At 32.6% G+C, this 19,703-nt stretch overlaps 2 protein-coding genes and 1 long non-coding RNA gene across 11 annotated transcripts in view; 1 reads left to right on the plus strand and 2 right to left on the minus strand.

The window, feature by feature from the left end:
- LOC120332898 (sodium/hydrogen exchanger 3-like) overlaps positions 1 to 9,039 on the plus strand; it is a 36,047-nt gene extending 27,008 nt beyond the window's left edge. For 4 of the 9 annotated variants that reach the window (XM_039400233.2, XM_039400235.2, XM_039400236.2 and 1 more), the window contains 4 exons: positions 512 to 562; positions 3,686 to 3,799; positions 4,374 to 4,562; positions 5,339 to 7,832. In XM_039400233.2, coding sequence (XP_039256167.2) covers positions 512 to 562; positions 3,686 to 3,799; positions 4,374 to 4,562; positions 5,339 to 5,568 — 584 coding nt within the window. In that variant the 3' untranslated portion in view covers positions 5,569 to 7,832. Of the gene's footprint in view, positions 1 to 511; positions 563 to 3,685; positions 3,800 to 4,373; positions 4,563 to 5,338; positions 7,833 to 8,194 lie in introns of those variants that run through there. The other 5 variants (XM_078119526.1, XM_039400238.2, XM_039400239.2 and 2 more) reach the window with 2 other exon arrangements.
- A 351-nt stretch (positions 9,040 to 9,390) lies between these two features.
- Positions 9,391 to 10,288, minus strand: LOC120332899 (ribosome maturation protein SBDS-like). Its single transcript, XM_039400242.2, has one exon. It carries the CDS (start codon positions 10,229 to 10,231, stop codon positions 9,473 to 9,475), a length of 759 nt encoding a protein of 252 aa, XP_039256176.2. The 5' UTR covers positions 10,232 to 10,288; the 3' UTR covers positions 9,391 to 9,472.
- Positions 10,289 to 15,992: 5,704 nt separating this feature from the next.
- On the minus strand, positions 15,993 to 16,516 carry LOC120332750 (uncharacterized). Its single transcript, XR_013479886.1, has 2 exons — positions 16,393 to 16,516; positions 15,993 to 16,114 (listed from the first exon to the last, which is right to left on the minus strand). It is a non-coding gene; the product is annotated as an uncharacterized LOC120332750 (long non-coding RNA).
- Between the last annotated feature and the right edge of the window lie 3,187 nt (positions 16,517 to 19,703).

Below are 19,703 nucleotides of genomic sequence, written 5' to 3' on the forward strand. Positions count from 1 at the left end.
TGATTTAGAACGGTTTCTTTGAATTGTAACAATTTATTTAATTTATTAAAGTTATTTGAATAAGATTAGTTGGATTTTCTAAAGCCTTTGCGATTTATCAAATTTGTTAAATGTATTTTATTCATGAATAGATTTCACTATTTCTTTGTCTGGCGACTGTGATGTGCTATTTCTGTCGTTTTGATTTTCAGCAATTCCAAGAGGTTTTGGCTGTATATTGTCAAATTCAGCTTTACTTCTATAGCGTGTCAAAACCCACTGAGATTCGAACCCTTGACATCTTGGTTACCAGACGAGATCCATGATCTTGCACACTGTAGTATTGTTGCAAACGGAGTACAAAACATATTCACATATGTTGGTTCTGTGTTGATATTGTGTTTAACATTGTCTTTTCGTAAGAAAACATGTCCTAAAATCTTTATGGTTTACACAGTCATAATTTTTGTCATATATACCTACTGGATACACTCAAATTATTATAATATATTGTGTCACTTATCATCCTCAGAACCGGTTCAACTTATCGAGCAGACGATTAACCCTCTTACGGGTGTTGTTGGTAAGAATATAAGTAATCATACAGCACGAGCACGGCACTGTGTCGCACGGTTAATTTTTGTTCAATAATTACTGATCTGTTGTGTAAAAATGTTCACAAAATTCAATGGTCTGTATTTTTGGAAGCTGATTTGAATCTAAATTACTAATTTCTTGAGATGCAAAAAAATTGATTTTAATTGCAGCTCTTCTAATTGGTGATGATTACTAGATTTACAAAATCTATTTTACAGCTTTGGGTAAATTTAGATTTCATATATCTTAATGGCGCGACCTAGCATTCGGGGCTAGTTTTACTCGATGTGTTCTTTTCATGGTTCTAGAATGCTTACTTTAGTCTTAATAATAAGGTAATTTTATTAGATTTCCCTCATTTTTGCCAAAAGTTAAGTTACATGTAAATGTTGTATCCTACCTAAGGAATTGAAGAATTTTTAGAAAAAGCATGTGAATAGAGATATTAGAATACTTATTCAATTTCTTTTTCCGCTGAAATAACCTTAATAATCTTTTCGGTTTTCTTTTTCAAGTTTCAAATTATACTATTGTTGGAAAGATACCTTATGCATTTTTCCTGTTCACTCAAACTCACAAACTTTATGTTCTATGTAATTGCATGGTTAAACACTCTTCTCTTTTATCCTTCATTCTAAATAATTTAAGAATCCTGATAATATATATTTTGATGATCGAAAAAAATCAATGTTTCCATAGATACATGAATTACAGGTATTTATTTTGAAACTCCGCCATTGAACAAAACAATGAGACAAACACACAGTATAGAAATTCAAGGATGTTGATAACATTTTAAATTAAGTTCAAATCATGAGTACTATAAGGGCATTCTCATCTTGTGACATAGGGTATAAGTGAAAAAAAAAACATTGATATTCTTCTAATTGAGCGCTAATTAGCATTGTTGATAAAATATAACGGTAAATTTATTTGAAAAGCACAATCAGAAACTCTCTAATCAGGTTTCAAGGTTGTGAACATTATGATAATGTCAATATAATGAAAGAAACTGTGGGGTTTTTCCAGGATTTAAGCTCATGATATAATGACATTGATACTTTTCTGTACTTGCTAAACAAAGTATAATTGTGTTTTAGAAGGGCAATGAAATAATTTAATAGGGCCTGATCTTCATATATTCTTTCTTCAATATTTTCGGATTTAATCCTGTAACAAATGGAAGGGAAAAGAAATAATCGAAATGAAAACAAGCCAAATATGTGAGGCGTAGATTCTAAAAAACAAAACTGCCAATTAAAATCTTTATAAACCTCGAAAAATACTATATTTTGTTTGTATTGTACAACCTATTGTCATGAAGTTAAATTGTATAATAAAGATTTTTTGATATTTGGATTTATGAAAGCCTGCATGTCAAATATTTCAATGCTTTATGGTGTCTGTCACTACTGACAGTGCGGGGAGATGTACCAAAGAAATTCATTTTCAATTCAAAACAATAAATTTAGTTGGATTGAAGTTACTCCCATATTTTCTCAGACGTTCATTCAAGATTTGTATAATAATGGGTACTGCCATAGTGTGTACCAGGTTGAGGTATAATTTTATTCCGATTTTCCTTATTTTAGTTCTATTACGAGTTTGGGGACTATCTGTGTTAGCAAAGTAAATATACACAACTTCATGTAAAGTAGGGAACAAAATTAGTTATCTCCATATTGGTACACACACTTTTGAAGCGCCTGATTTTGTTGGTTCGCCATTGTTTGAAAATTCAATAAGTTTTTTTTACTCAAATACAAAGAACTATAAATATTATATTTCAAATCCAATTTTAAATATGCTTTAGGATTTTCTATTCAGTGACACTTTTCACCATTTGCAAGTTTTGCTTTGTTTGTCACTTGTTTTATGTCATTTTGGGAAATGAAAACCTTTTGTCCTGAGATCTGAATGAAAAACTTGATAAGGGATATTGTATAAGGGTATTAACTGCCATACCATAGTTCTATATAATTTTGTTGCAGTGGTGCCTGTTACATCCTTCAAGTGTCCTTCACTTCTAATCGAGTGCTCATGACAAATTCTCCCTAACGAAATATCAATAGTGATGACAATTAATCACAAGAAAAATAATTGCCCATAGAATAATGAAAAATATATCCGAGTAAAATGAGATTTATGAGCATTTTAAAAACATACATTCTTCATGAATATTTACGATTTGTCACTTTCATGTTGAGATATGTGACATGAAATACCACATAGTCACTTATATCTTCTTATCTATCTTATTTGATTGATGAAATGACATAGACAATATGTCTTAGTTTGTGTGCTAAATTAGAAAATCTTTGCAATGCTATAGATTTTGATAATTTCATTCTAATACTTTGAGATGAATATATTTAGGCATGTTTTTTAAAAATTTGTTTTAGGATATTTTTAATTTCTTTTAACATAAAGTAGAAATTAATAAAAAGCATGAACCTCATTTTATTAGTTTTTTTGGTTTTGAATAAGCAGTGTTTTTACGACATAACACGTAAAAACACCAACTAATATGGAATTTTTTTTCTGTGTTTTATTGAAAATTTGCATCTGTAAATCAATGATTCTCCAAAAAAAAATTTTGATTCAATTTTTTGGATAATTTTTGTGGTAATTTGCAGTGTATTCAATTTGTTTATTGATAACGTAATGTACACTTATTATTTACCTCTCCTATAACTCTGATTCCTGATAATAATAGTTGTAATATTACTGTTCACCCCAGTCAACTCTATGTGGACATATCCCTAGAAATATTCTAGGATGTAAATTTATCTACCAACTTATTAGTGAGGTTATGTTTCATCACAGTTGTTTGTAATTCAAAGGAAATCAACATTTTTAAAACGCTTAGTTCATAAATGAAAATTTGCTGGGGAATTAGAGATCACCCTCTTTTATTAAAATTTGCGATACCACCCAGTAAAAATATTAAATGAAGTCGAAATTACATCACAAACAACTGAATTACAATGATATCTGAAGTTTTATAAGTATAAGTTCCATTATTTTTAACATCTATAGTAAAGTTCCATTCTGTGCAGCCATATAACTCAAATTGTATTAATGCTGATTTTTTGATATTTTTCAAAAGCTCCATCTGTCTTGGTTGAAACATGTCCATCTCTTAATTCATCACACGGTGAAATGCCTATTAAAGAAGAACCAGAAGATGAAGGAATCACATTTTCAGTGGCCGCTATCGATGGTATGATAATTCAGTTTTTATTTGTTTAGAAAGCAGACTGTCCTTCTCTATCAACTACGCTATACTTGAACTTTAAAATGAACTGAAATTTAAATCATCCTGAAAATAAGTAAATTCGTAGCTTTGCGTTTGAAAGTGTTCATTGAGAAAATCCATTTACAAGTATATTTACATTACATGAGAATCATGATTCTAACAACATTTGGCGTATCTTGCTAAGAACCAGTAACACACTTAGAATACTCTGGTTAATCTAGGCCAGTATTAGCTTTCATATGAAACTATGAACACACTGGAACCAAGTCAGTACTGTAAGCTACCATCATATTTTTAGTCGTAACTCCTTCAAACAGAATAATTTTGATCCTAATTCAATTCAAATACGTTCTTACCTAATGACTTATCGTTACTTCTTCCATTTCCCATTTCATTGCTATCAACATATTGTATATCACGCTAATTCACACTCAAGAAAAATGAAAAGCAAAAAAAAATGAAATTTTTGCCAAGTTTTGAGAGCCCGAGGAGAATGGTCAATTAAAAAGATTTTTTTATAAATTTTTTTTTTTTTCAGAGCCTGATTCAAAACTTCCTGATGATGAGGAAGCAAAAGAATCAAACAAGGAGAATCATGACGTAGCATTGAATAAAGAGCTTCCATGGCGAACTGAAATTCCATCAGTAGCAATTTGTGACCCAAGAGAAAGAGCAGGATCTCTTCATCCACATTATTATGGTGAAGATTCTGAAGATGAGGAGCCAGGTAAAATGTTTGATTAAAATTAATTTAGAATTACCGGTAATTGTTTGATTGAAGCGTAGCCTAAATGGAGTGATTTTAGATTTAAGTTTGGTGTGGATAGTAGCTATGAGTAACAAAGGAATGTTTAATAAAAAAATTTACACTATCAGAAACTCCGTTTTTGTATATTATATCTTTGTGCAAGTCGTATGGACATATATAAAAATTATATGAGAATGCCACCATAAAGGGTGTTCGAAAAATTTCACTTTATCCCAAAGTAATAACAATAAAAAAATCTGCCCGATTTTATAGAAAGTTTAATTATATTGTATAATAAATTAGAAATACAGGCGCAATAGGAACTATCAGGTAATAAACGAAGACAAAGAAATTTTTAATTTTCACCACTACAAAATTGGGCAACATTTTTTGGACACCCTGTATATTGATATAATTTGAAGAAGCAGAGTGGTGATAATATTTTGTGCGAAGAAATAATAATAACTCCAGGGAATTCATGAATTGCTAGGAAAGTGAATGAACATGATGCATAAATTCAATTTATTATTTAAATTATCCCAATTTAACAAAAAAAAGCACTGGTATTGCCATTTTTGAAAACTTCCTTTACCTGTGCAAATGTTTGGAGTGATGGTGTAATAATGCTAGTCTCAAAATCTGTAACATTTTACTAAGTAGAATTGTGTTGTGAGAGTGGTTTGATTGAGGCATTATGTATGACAGCATAATGCCTTTTTGTACTAATAAAGTTTTTTTGATTTACTACACAACAGGAACCTCTCATAACACTAACAATAATAATGCAACAGCGGAGAGTGAACAAGAATCCTCCTCAAGTCCATTTTTTCCTAAAAGGACTCATAGCGAGCCAGCAATAAAGAATACTACGAGTGTCACACTCGAATGCGACCCTGAAGAAGTTTCACCCTCCGTGCCCTTATTATTTAAACCAGAGGACATCGAAGTCGAAATTTTTAAAAATCTGGCAGAAGATGAAGTTTGATGCATTGATTTGTGTTGATTCAGCACTTTTTGAGGCATTTTGCGTAGCATGCTTTGCATATAGAATACTGTAGCTGCAACTGATATAATCTGGAGTTTCAAAAGTATTTATAATCTATGCTTTGCAACGTGCTTCACTGAAAAAATTTTTTGTTCTTTTTCAGTTGTGCATTTGCGTGTTTTTAAAAATTTCTTACAGTATTTTCTGTCAACGTATATTTCTGCGGAATGTTAAGTTTGGGTATTTTTTCTGTGATAAGCTTTTTGATATTTGAATAATGCTTCACGATTCATACCAGTATTGTTCTTTTTTAGGGGAGAAATTGCAATATATGCCAAATACTTTACAATTTGACATAAATCATGATATCACAGAAAAAGTAAATTTGAAACCAAGAAAGGGATAATTTGGACGTTATGTATTTCTTGATAAAAAAATTTTCGAGTTCCACTCTTCTTTCTTAAATCTCGTCTTAAATAACAACTGGATACAAAAAATGATATCATGCACGAATAGCCCAATGTGCAACATGTATTTTTAATATCTTTGTCATAGCCCTATTTCGATTACGACCAATCTAAAATTTATTCTATAAAGTTCCTAATTGAATAATGTGACTATGTTGCAACTCATACCTATTCAAAGTATTTTAGAAGTTTTCCATATCACCTCTCTAACATAACTAAATACTGGAAAAGTTCTTGAAATGTAAATTTAAACTCAGGGAATATACCAGTTTAATGAAGAAAATTGTGCTTCATGTGAAACTTTTTTCAGCGTCAACTATTTACCTGTAATATGCATTACTGTAAATTTTTCATTTGTTGTAGAGCTGCTGACAAAGGACACAAAAATGTATCATTTTTTTTCTTGAGTTTTTAACATATGATTATATTTATTTATATATTAAATCACATTTTGCACACAAATTGTGAATACCCACAGCTGTAAGATATTTAATTAAGATGATGCTGTTTACATGCTAGAACGTCAACAATGTATAGTTTATATGAAAGTCGATGCACTTCATTTTCTTCATTTTCAACCGATATATACAGTATAGTCAAATTGGATCAATTCAGAATTTGTTGTTATGGTAACGCTTTGTCTTCTGTAGAAACTACATATTTTTAATGTAGGATGTACATCTTAAATTAATTTTTCTATTACAATATGGGTCTGCCTTTTAGGGTTGGGTAATTCTGATATTTCAAAATATCAAAAATATGGAACAAAAGGAAACTATTCTATGTCGACTTCCAGGGGTGAGAAAAAACTTGTTGCAGTGTGTTTTTTCCCCGAAAAATAATAATCATATTATGTGTATTTCTGCTACCTAGATATTTTACAATGCTAAATTAGTATAGATGCTGTGGAATCGAGCATTTTCAAGGAATTTCCATCTCAATTTATATTATCTGAAATATAATCAGTCAAACAATGACCAACTAAAATTTTCTATCACATATTGGCATGTCACATATTGGCAGTTTAAATAATATCTATTGTTTTGCTTGAGCTGTGCTATTGCTTTGCACTCTCCTGACCAAACTTTCACTTCTGTATTTATTAAGTGGAGAACAACATTCTATCAAACAAAAATAATTTCCCAAATACAGTAACCTCAATGACTTATACACAGTAATTCTGTAACGTACCTTTTACATTCCAACTGCAAAAGACTCAATTTCAACTTTACAATTTTCATTATGAATCAAAAAATAGAATTCGGTGCAATTTTAAGGAGTCCCCCCCTTTTTCATTCTCACAATTTATAGCAAATAATGGTAAATTAGTCACTTTGAGTTATTTAAAAAATTAGCCTAGCTCCTACGTAATTAACAAGTAGTGAGTCATAAGATGGAATTGATTTGGATATGGTAATTGATTCAGTCAAAATATTCCAATTCTTTAGTCTATTTTCCAAGTTGGTCACTTAAACAGCACTGCCTGTGATTTATATTATGATGATTCATTCTTAGTTCATAGTAATTTAAATGTAATTTATAGGTCTTATTTCTATCTGCTATGTTTCTAAATGCCAAACCTATATATAATGCTATTGCTTATGTATTTCTTAGTGAAAGAGCATCTTTATATGAATATAAGTAAGAGCAAAATTATTATACCTATTTCTATCCTGGCCTCCGAGCTAATAAAAGACTTAACAACAGTTCTAGCAAGTTTGGAGTGTTGGTTTTGTGACTCTTGCGTGATTTAAACAATTTGCAGTAAAAATAACAATATAGAATTGAAATGCAAGATTGTATTTTGTGTTTACTTTTGGTGCAGCTCTGGAACTTTAACGGAAGACTAAATATTTAACTCAATCTGCGGACTTGGAGTTAACAAAATTTATAAGTCTCAGACACTGAGAGAATTAATTCCATATATGCAAGGTTCTTTTATAAACTTTTATGAGAGCTTAGGATGAGAGCTTAGGAAACTCATTGTTTTTTGACTTCTTTTACCGCCTTAGAATTCTGAAATTTCAACTCTACAATCATAACTTGAATTAGAATTACTATTGAGGTTCAATTAAACAAATTCTGTGGTTTCAACCTTCATGATTAAACATTCTCATTCAAGTTAGATCGAGATTAACTTCCAGTTTTAAATTAAGCAGCAAATGATGCCACCATCATCCCTGAAGAAATACTGCAGAAGCTTCGTGAGACCGCAGACGCAGTCATACAGAATGACTTTGCCCAGGACGAAGATGACAAAGAGTCAACGTGGAGGATTTGAATACTTATTAACCATCTTGAACGCCATTCTTCATAACTTTCTAGCATAGTCTGGCTTTATCTAATCAGGACATATTATATCTTTATTCATCCATCCTCATGTTTTGAAACTAGCTGTTCCAGGCATAAAAGGTATTGTTAAAGCAAGTCATTCCCAAGCAAAATATTGGTTTTGAATGTGTAAAGCGATATGTGTGGCATTCTCCTTCCAACAGGAGTATAAAGTGTAATCTTAATAGTGCTTCTGGTCAGTGCTTTGAAGTCGTTTGAGTTTTGCTGTTTTTATTAACAGAGCGTGCGTAGAAATTTCTGATGATAACTAAAAAAACATTATTAACAAGAAAGCTTGCATATGCATAAACACTTCAGATTTCATGAAGCAAGAGTATAAATTTCACTCCGGAATTGTAAATCTTTGTATAACAATTGTCATTTTGTTTGAATATTTTATAGAAAATCATTGTTAATAATGTGATTGAAGTAAAAGACTGTCAAAGCTTTTGAGTCATATAACTTGTGTGTATACCAGCGCGACAAGATTAAAAGCCATTTTTCTTTGCAAATGTTAATCAATATATCATTTCTACAAGACTGCCTCAACTTACTTATTATCAATGTTCTGACATCCATCTATTTGTTATATTCCAGAATGCAATGCAATATTAAGTAGTCTAAAGCTTATAAATATCTGATTCTGAATATAACAAATCCTGAGCTTGCTTATTTTTTGTGCCATCAATCACTATTGTAAATGATCAACAAGAAACCCAAAAATATATTATTTGTATATAAGCAGAAAGAAAATGTATATTGTTCAACAATACAGGCAGTATGAAATAGTAGAACTCAAGAAGTACAACAACATGCATCCGCAAATAGGTATACTGCATTGTATTTCATGTGTTAGGACTTAGGGAGTTCCAAGACAGATGAGATTGCTTAAGGTCGGCAAGAAGCAGTATGCGACCTTGAATCAATGCCACTCTTTGTCAGTAGGCTGGTTAAAATGATTTATAACAAAGTATTGATGTAAAGTAGTTCATTTGGAATACTGGTTGCTAACTAGAATACCCAATATTCAGGTATAGGCAGATATCTCAAACACAATTGAATTGCTAGCATGCATGTTTTAGGGTACAATTCCGTACAATCAACACTCATTCTAAAACCTCTTCCACTTCTTTCATTTCCTTCAAGTTCAAAACTTCTGTGCTTCCTTTTCCCCTTGTTTCCTTACTTATCAATTCTTCAATTTGTCTATAACTACCAGGATCAATTAAACAAACGATTTCAAGTCCATCCGTGAACTCCTCGTTTTCAATAGATTTGAAAAGCGGTCTCAACTTCTCTTTGATTGATTTTGAGGTCTTACCCGGTATGTACAATTTCATTCTCATTTGTGCACGTTCGATAGAGATTTTTTCTTGTAATAATTTAATGACTTGTAAAGCTTGTTGCTTGGCGTTTCTATTCATGTTGATAGAATAATGTATGTCTTCTTTCATTGCACGCTCAATAACAGTAACTGTGTATGGACGCTTCGTTTCGGGGTTAACGCACATTTCAGAAACCATTGTTGCAATATCTCGATATTTTGATTCAAGATGGTCACTGCGTTCTTTTTCTGAAACTTGTAATTCTCCCTTTGCCAAAATTTCAACACATATTTTTGTGACATCATCTGTACCGAATGATTTCTTCAAATCCTCTTTCTTAGCAACTTGTCCTTTAGATACATTTGTGAATATCGCATCAGTTTGAAGCACTTCATCGATATCTTTCTCAGATTTGTTACGCCAAGACATTACTTTGTTCTTGTAGCAGGCAATTTCAAACCTCTTTCCACCTTTTTTCATACGCACGACTGCTACATTTGTCAACCGCACTTGGTTGACAGGAGTGAATATTAATGACATTCTCGCTATTACCCAACTAGGATATTATATTTTCATTTATTCTTAACACCTAGTCTATTTTATTTATGAAAAAATATCAAAAAGGAACGCTTGATGAATATCAGAATAAATTCACATGAATATTGGTTTAAAAAAGCAAATAGTGTTTTTGTGTTTGGGACAATTATCTTAGAACAAGGCTAACTTTAAGCTGGTGTTATGTGTTTCCAGTCATAAGCGTAACTCAGTCTCATGCATAACGGTCCCCTTTCAATTTTTCTGATGACTCGCGGTCCACTAAAGAAATGAAAGCAAATAGCAACCTGATATCTATTAAGCATTCATCATTGAATGACATTAAAACAGTTCAATGAGATAGGTGGGCCTGCTTGGCTCCCACTAGTTCTTCTACCTTGAGTTATGATTTGGATGATGCAACTCTCATCACTCTCAAATCATTTTTAACTAACCCCGAGAAAGTTTAAAATCAGATGCACAAGCCCTCCATAAACAATACGTTCTGATTTACACTACTTGCCACGTTCACCAACGTTTATTACGTAATAATGTCTTCGGTTGAGTGTGTCGTGCGTTGGAAAAACACTGTGAAAGTATGATATCAAAATTTTACTTTAAATTAAAATGCTTCTGTGCTGAAGTTAAAGTTGTCTCTTGACAACTTTAACCTCGGCACAGAAGCACTTTGATTTGAGGTGGAATTTTGATGTCATGTTTTTACAGTGTTTCTCCAAAGAACGTCACACTCTCCTGAAAACATTATTACGTAACAAACGTTGGTTAACGTGCCAAGTACGGCAAATAAGAGCGTATTGTTTATGGAAGGCGTGCGCATCTGATTGTAAGTTTTTTCTAAGTTCTGGAGGAAAAGGAAAACCACCGTCCTATTCCGATGACGCTAAGATGGTACTAAAATGCTCATTTCATTTGCAACAACTTACGAAGGTGAGGCAACTTTTTCCACGTTACTCGCCATTAAAAAAATATGTTGAAACAGAATGGACGTGGGACTCGATAGGAGAGTTGCATTATCTAAAACAGAATCCAAGGTAGAAGAACTAGTCGGAGTCAATTAGAGTGGAAGTGGTGACTCCTCTTCGGCCCATGGGCCGGGGCCACGGCCCGTCAAATTGGGCCTAGGCCCATCAGGCTATGGGCCGCGGCCCATCAAGTTGTGTAAAGGAACTATTCACTTGGCTAATACAGACAGTCCCCAAACTCATAATAGAACTATAATGTAAAAAATCTGAACAAAATTTTACCCTAACCTGGTACACATACTACAGGAGTTTATTTTTTGGTTCGAATATTGACAATTTTGTAAAAATTGAAAATTTTGGTAAGATAATTGAATTTTTTGGTAAGATAATTGAATTTTTCCTGACGGGGCCGCGGCCCATAGCTTGATGGGCCACGGCCCGTGTGGCCCAATTAGATGGGCCGTGGCCCCGGCCCATGGGTCGTAGTGGAGTCACCACCCCTGTAGGTCAATTAGGCGCATCCTTCCCATTAAACTGTTTTAATGTCATTCAATAGATGAATGCTTAATATACCGCGTTGTTATTTGCTTCCATTTCTTTAGTGGACCGCTAGTCATCAGAAAAATTGCGAGGGGACCGTTATGCATAGTTTTTCAAAAAGTTTGAGAACCACTCTTACCACTGGCAGACTGGTATAGACACAGTTATCTGAGCTCAAGGCTAACACTACAGCACTATGAGTCTATGCTGTTGTTTCTTTTTTTTTTTTTTTAATGGGATAATATATTAAAATATAACAATAAGTATATAACCATTCGAGCAATCATAAGATAAATAATCCAATATTCATTTTTTATATGTCCATTCCATCAGTGTTTGAGGTGTTGATCGCATCGGCATACAATTCATCAATTTTTAGTATATTGAGTTAGATTATGTACAATAAACGTAAAAAATTAAATATATTAGACATGTTCATTCTAATAAATACTAAATTTATACACACTAGATTTATAGTTCAAATACAATTCCTAGGTATTTCAAATTCTCTGACAAAATTTGGTGATTTTCTATTTTTTTCAATGTTGAGTCTGTAAGTGATTGCAGTTTTTATTTGTTTGATAACTAGGTGCTGATTAGGGGGATTACCTTCGAATATAACAGAATTTCTTTGTATCCATATTTTATATCTAGTGATTGAAATTAAATAAACAATAATATCTAAATCTCGTGTTGGAATGTAACAAATAGCTTAAATCCAATAAAACACAAGTTTCATAATTTTTCAAAAGTCTGGCATTATTTAATTTCCTAACAGTATTTTCCATAAAATCAAAAACATAATCAAAATATTCACAATTCATAAATAGATGGCTAACAAATTCTGGTTCTTTTCCACATAACACACACATATCATTTCCTGCTATATTTCTTATTCCAGGTTTTGTTTTTACTGGTCTAGTCACAAAGGCGTAACATTACCAGCATTGGCAATTTCTGAATAGGATGAGAATATTCCGCACGGTAATGCAGTCTCTACTGATTTATAACTCACAGTGATAGTAATGCCAGTGTACCTACAAGCATTTTGTTGCGCAATGGATGTTTTCTGACCCTTGACCCCAAATATTTTCAATGTCTAACCAGTTTCATTCAAACCTTTCCCCGAGCATCGATTTCCTTGTTTACTTTGTGGCATTGGCTAATCAGTAAGATGCAAAAAGTTTCGTAACAATGCCCCCCTCTTTTTTTCTTTTCTAGTATTTATTACTTTTTTTTTGTTTACTGTATAGTATACCCTAAATTTATCGCGTTTTATTCTTACTTAAATAACTTCTCAGTGGTTGTGTGTGGCGGTGGGTGCATGTGAGCGTGTGTGAAATACCTTAATAATTTTAAGTGAGTAAACACGTACCACTTCCTCTATGCAAAATCTTCCATCTTTTATTTTGTACGTTATAAACTTTATCTAAGGTTTCGTTTGCTCCCCTGATTTCATAATTAGTTTTTATTGATTTGTTTTTATCTGTCAAATGTATTGTTATGCTGATTATGGAGTCGAAATAAACTTATACTTATACTTCGCATCAGCTCAGACATCTTTCTAACTCATACAGATTGTTAAGCGTGGTTGTAAACATTACCTCGTTTTCGCGATTTTGAACTATATTCGTTAGTTTTCATTTGTGTTTCGGAAACTTAAAAATAAATTATATAATTCATTGATTACCCTGTCTTCCTAGGAGTTTTAATTTAATTGCAGTAATAAAAAATTAGTGTAGAAATAACTGTGATTGACTAGGCTAAAATTCGTTACCGGCATTTTTTAAAAAAAGATTGTTGTATGCGATGAATTATAATGATGGTTTGAAACACTTGACCAAATTTTACAAGCGCCAACTCGCAAAAGCACTTCTAAAATAGCCCCCAAAATTGTGCAATGGTTAAGTATTAGTTTTTCGGGGGTCGAAGGTCGGGGAAAGGTCCATTGCAAAAATATGTGAAACGAAGGCCTATTTTGAGAGTGTTTTTTTTTAGTTGACTCTTGCGAATTACTTCTCATAAATATCATTTTGATCCAAAATGTTTAAACAAATGACACAAAAAGGTACTCATTCTGGTCAAGTCTTATTCGGGGTCTTTGATTATCGGTCTGACCATATTTACGGCCTTACAAACCTTAGCATCGATCTTTGGGCATCAATTCTACACGTAGAAAATGAACATTGAAATGTCAATTGTTCACATGTTGGCAACGCTAAATGTGACAAAATTAAACAAAGCATCGATGGATATGTAGCCATTCATTTAGGATTTACTCACATATTCAAAATTTGAAATCGGATTCCGGAAAATTTTATTTCATGCCGTCGGTAGAGAGAAAAAAATGAAGTTACTTTGCTTCTGACGAGGTAAAGGCTGCCGATTTCAATCAGGATTGAAGTTTTTTTTAAATATATGCACTAGATCGTAATAAGCCGTATCTTGCCGAATTTACGCCACATAGACTATTGATAGAGATTTGGAACATCAGCTTGAGAAATGCATCACTGAAAACTTCACTCTATCAGAAGAGAATATACATATTGTCTTATTTTTCCGGGAACCAAGTGTTTACTTAGGAGGATAGGATTTACATATTTATCCCGGGGGAGAGAAAAGCCGATAAGAAGGCTTATCCATATGGCGAATCACGGCCTCCGGTTACCATTCCAAGTCGGGTATGGGATTAGTTATATTGGTTGCTTAACAGGAATTTTATTTGATATGAATATTCCAGCGGTATTCCATCAAGATCCATTTTCAGTTTTACAGCTCGAAATGTAATTTTGGTGAATCAACCCGTGACATATGTTACTATTCCATTTATAATTTAATCAAATGGAGTATGGAGTCAAAATTTAAGTATTAACGATCGTTTTCCGATTTTTTTAAAACATTATTCAGGATAGAAGTCTAAAGTCTCGTTTATATTTTCTAAAGCATTGGCGTTCCTCGTTACGGACAAAATAATTGCAATGACGTTTTATGGGATTATATTCATGGTATATCAAGATATGGTTAGTTAGAAGAAGCGGTGCCTTTCCCATGACTATGTTATTTTTCTTGCTGCTACGATTTGATAGTGCTCGATGTATAAAGTTGAAAATGTGGATAGCAGCAAAAAAATGAGGTGCGATCCTTATAGAATAACAAAATATAGTTTTTCAATTAGCATGTTGAAAGATAAAGTACAGCATTGTTCCACCCATCACCGATTTCGACGAGTTTGTTCCTTTCTCGCAGAATGTCATTTAGTGTTCGAGTACGATGGCGTCCAAATGTCCAAACGTATCGCTCGCCTATGTTAACAATCGAGTAATAAAAAAAATTACAAAATTTATCGCTATTTTATATATATATATCGCTTTTCGACAGAGGAAGAAATATTAAATCCTTTAATTTAACGAATGTTTGTTATTCGGATTGTAGGACATCTCACCTCTTGCTCCACATTGTAATGAAATGAGGTAATTGCTATAATCGGATAAGTAAACGGCTTCCATATGTGTTGTTCCTGAAAAGCAATTTTTGTTGCAATATTGAAGAACGAGAGTTTAAAAAAACACGGATTCAAACAGTCTCAAAGATATATATAAATCCCATTTTGGGACAAATTAAAATAATGGGCATATGCAATTGTTCTCCCCCATATAGGACAATTTGAAATAATAGGTACCGGTATATGCAATTGTCCTCTCCATACATGAAAACTTCGTCTACTAACCGTTATTACTTTTCGACATATTTCGACAAAAATTCATTCTTAGTTCTTCCAAAAATGAGCGCTCTTGCTTCGTAATTTCTGGAATGAACAAATGAATTAAAAATATAGTTATAAATATTATCCAATTTGAAATCAACGATACCAGATCAAACATTCACATCTATCATGAATGAATCTAAAACATATGAACAAAACTTGCACTGAAAACTCACTGTGAAATTCAATATGACTTACCTGTCTGTGATTTGTGCTTGGTTAAACGAGTGAATATATGATAACAAATCGTTCGTAATTTAAAAGTAAGTCTAATCAGTGAGAATGAAAAAATAGCTCACTTACTTGCGAAATACCAAACCTTGTAAGGCCCTTTATTATCTTTTATTGATATTGTTAGAGAATAAATAATGCCTCCTCTAGAATATAAAACAAAATAATTACGCGATATAAATTTTACTCAGGATACCAGTATCTCGAGTTCAATAGATTAGATGAGCAGAGACCACATGATTTCATATACCTTGGATTTGACGGCGTCATCCACATATCGAATCCATATAATTGATAACTAATATCGTCTATTATATCGCAGTGTGGTTTTTCTCCATCGTTCGCCATGTGTTCATACCATTTCCCTGTCATCTAAATTTTGCATGATACTTCAATAAAGAAATGTTATTGATAGAGTATTTATATCGCAATATTATATATAATTAATAATCTTTTCATACTTTTATGATATCTTGGTGAGACGAGAAAGTGAATTGAAAAAAACACAAACTTTGTAATAAGAAATACGTAGATAACCCACTTTATTTCATTAAGCAAAACCAGTTTCTCGCTCAACGAACCGCTCTGAATCATTGCTGTCTAAAAACTGGTGAATCAAATATATAAGAAATAGAGAGCGGCCTACTCACTTTCGTCCAATCTATATAAGGCTGTTCTGGTAATTTGCAATTTCGGTCTGGTATCGCAATAACATATTTAATCCTGCGTGCTAAGAAAAAGTTGAACAATAACGTGAAGTGAAAGATTCGTGGTATCATCATCATCTTCTCACCAAGCTGATAACAACGAGCTAATGTTTTTTCGATTAAGAGTATATTTTCATTCATGAAGCTATTGATCCATACGGAAATTAAACTTCTTCCGGTTGTTGACGCAAAAATGATCATGGGATAATTAAAGAGAAATTATAAGTATATGCGGACATAAATGAATAACTCAGCTGTACGGTAAACTCGAAAGAATACTAAATACCAATTCTATAGAACTAGCAAAAAATGAAACAAGACATGACGATTATCTGGTATTGGCATTTTGCTACTAAAGTTAGATCAGTGACACCCATTTGTCATACTAAAGATATTATTACTCTATTGAATCATAATGTATACGCTTCATTACTTAACATTATATGAAAAGTTTGCCCAAAAAAATGCAAACACGCCATTGTTTGGACGACCACAAACGTAGGAGCTATATGACAGAATCTCTGCCAAGATTTTGCGGTTAGGTTTTAACAGAAGGAGATATGTAACTTCTGAACCAGCGATGTCCAACCCACAACGGGAAGCAGCATTGAATAGCAGGCAACCATTTAAACATAAATATAAATATACATAGCATAGAGTTCATGCTTCCGAAAACAAATACCTAACTAATCCCATACCCGACATGAAATGGTAACCGGACGAGAGGCCGTGGTTCACCATATGTTAAGTCGTGTTATCGGCTTTCCTCCCTGATAGTAATTTAAGTTTATATTAATGTAATGCTCATTTAATTATAAACTCTTTTATAAACTTTAATCAAGACTTGACAAATTCCTTGAGCCCGATATTCATTTTTTTTTTGGTTTGTTTGCAATTTCATAATTTTGTCAGTTTGTTGCGCAAAGAGAGCTGAGAATATGATAATATAGGCTACATATATATAACATATGATTATATATTATACGCTTTGGTCAGGACAAGCCCACTAGAAGTACTTGTGGTACTGAACTACACTAGACCTAGACCTCAATTATTATCGGGACAAATTACAGACAAGAACATTAATTGATATGTACAATGGGTCGAAAGACTTATTCACTAAACAAATTTATAAGATTTTGCAAAGTAAGAAAAATAGGACATCTAATACAGCGTTTCGCAAATTGTGTTCCGCGGAACACTAGTCTTCCTAGTGTTAAATCAAAAATACGTCTAAATGGGTCGCCATGGCGATCGTGAAATTGTTGCCCAACTGATCGTTCAATATCGCATCACTGTCGGCCTAAAGCAGACTAACTATAAAGTAAGGTGGTGGCATTTTCGCTAACCGTCGGCCAAGCTTTTCGACTGTTAAGTTTGTTATCAAGTTTGCAGCAATCCTTTTAGTTTTGCTATAGGCAAACAAGTAGGGCTAAAGAATAAAGGCAAATCTTCCGCCATCTCTGCCTGGTTTTACTTTGAAATGCTGAAAAAATTACTCACGTTCGCTAAACTCGATTCAGCAGATAAATAAACTGCAGCTCGCAAAGTTGCAGCATGTATTTCTATCTCCATTAGACGTAACATTAGAGACAAACACTACGTAATGGAAAGTAAACGACATAGAAAGGTCAAATAAATTTGTTGATTCATATACACAGCATTCAAATTAAGAAACAATAAAACATTAATAATAAATACAATATTTAAAATATTCAATCATATTTTAGGTATTTAACACAATTCTGTTAGTTTTCGTGGCGCATTTGGCAACTCGCCAGACGAACCCATTGGTTACATTACATTACACCGTTTTCCTTTATCAATTTTACTTTTTCATTTTTTGGTGTTCCGGGGTTGAAAAAGTTTCGGAAACGCTGATCTAATACATAAGTCAATCATGATGTAAGTTTCTATGCAACGCCAAGTATACTTAATATCCTGTGAAAGCTATTGCAATTTCAAAATTTGTACATCAGATGTATGAGACATAGGCGGCGAAAAGGAAAAAAACAATATAAAAGCTTGGTATTTCCTCATTCTCTGTCTAATTTATGTATTCTTGTTGCATTTTTCATGCTAAATTTAATAAAACGATCAACTGCAAATTATATATGAATACAAGAGAGCTATGCTCAAATATATTGACACGTCACAAGGTGTCGCTATTTTTTATTCAGACACATGAAAAACGAATCTTTGAAGTCTACAGAAATTTTTGAAAAAGGTAAAAGTAATAGCATTCTAGCAAGAAATCAAACTTCCATCATCGGAAATTTCAAAGCAATTGGTCCAGTATTCGAAGAGAAATACGATTTCATCATGACGAAGGAGAAGAATAATGAGAACAACAAAATGATATTGAAACGATCATTATGTACACTGACGTGTCCAATAACTAATTTACAATTGCTGTTTAGATTAAATGTGGATAAACTAAACTCCTGGGGACATATGATGAAATATACTAAATTAATGACATCATGGTAATAGTATGAATTTGTATTTGTTTGGATTTATATTATTTTATTTATATGTATTGGGGGAAATCAGATTTAAATTAAAAAACCGAAACATGAAAACAAAAAATTTGTATTCAAAATATAATAATTCGATTCTAAACTCTCAATACAAAAATTCCGTTTTGCATCGGAATTTATTTGACACACACAAAAAATTTATTTCCGATACCCCATGAATTTATCAATCAGGCACCGGTAGTGTAGTGTAATCCTAAATATATACTACTACGGGTGTAATATGGTAGTATAGCAATTACAGACTACAGTTAACACTATCAAATTTAGTGCAGTAGTGTGTCAATTATTTTATTATAAATTTGCCTTTTTATCATTCAGTCTTCGCTCTCGGGCTCATTTTCTTCAACCTGTTTGTTTTGAACAGCCATGCCCAACGACTAACATACCGGCCATGCCCAACCCAAATGCCTTCTGGAGCCGCAAATTACATCTCCCAGTCTCAGATTTGACGCGGATCGCACATTACATGACATTATTGGACACGTTAGTGGACATAACGATCGTTTTGGTATTTTTGTTGTTCTTGTTGGACACGTAGTGGACATAACGATCGTTTCAATATTATGTTGTTGTTCTTGTTCTTGTTCTTGTTCTTTGACACGTTTTTAAAAAGTCGCTTTTCTCTTTGATTACTGGACTAATTGCTTTGAAATTTTCAGTGGTTGAAGATGAAATTTTTCTCCAGAAGGCTATTACTTTTATTTATTTCAAATA

This window comes from Styela clava, chromosome 13 (assembly GCF_964204865.1).
Source record: "Styela clava chromosome 13, kaStyClav1.hap1.2, whole genome shotgun sequence".
NCBI classification, from domain to species: domain Eukaryota; kingdom Metazoa; phylum Chordata; class Ascidiacea; order Stolidobranchia; family Styelidae; genus Styela; species Styela clava.

Coding starts and splice junctions, on each gene's coding strand:
- LOC120332899 (XM_039400242.2), bottom strand. CDS start 10,231: ATGTCATTAATATTCACTCCTGTCAACCAAGTGCGGTTGACAAATGTA.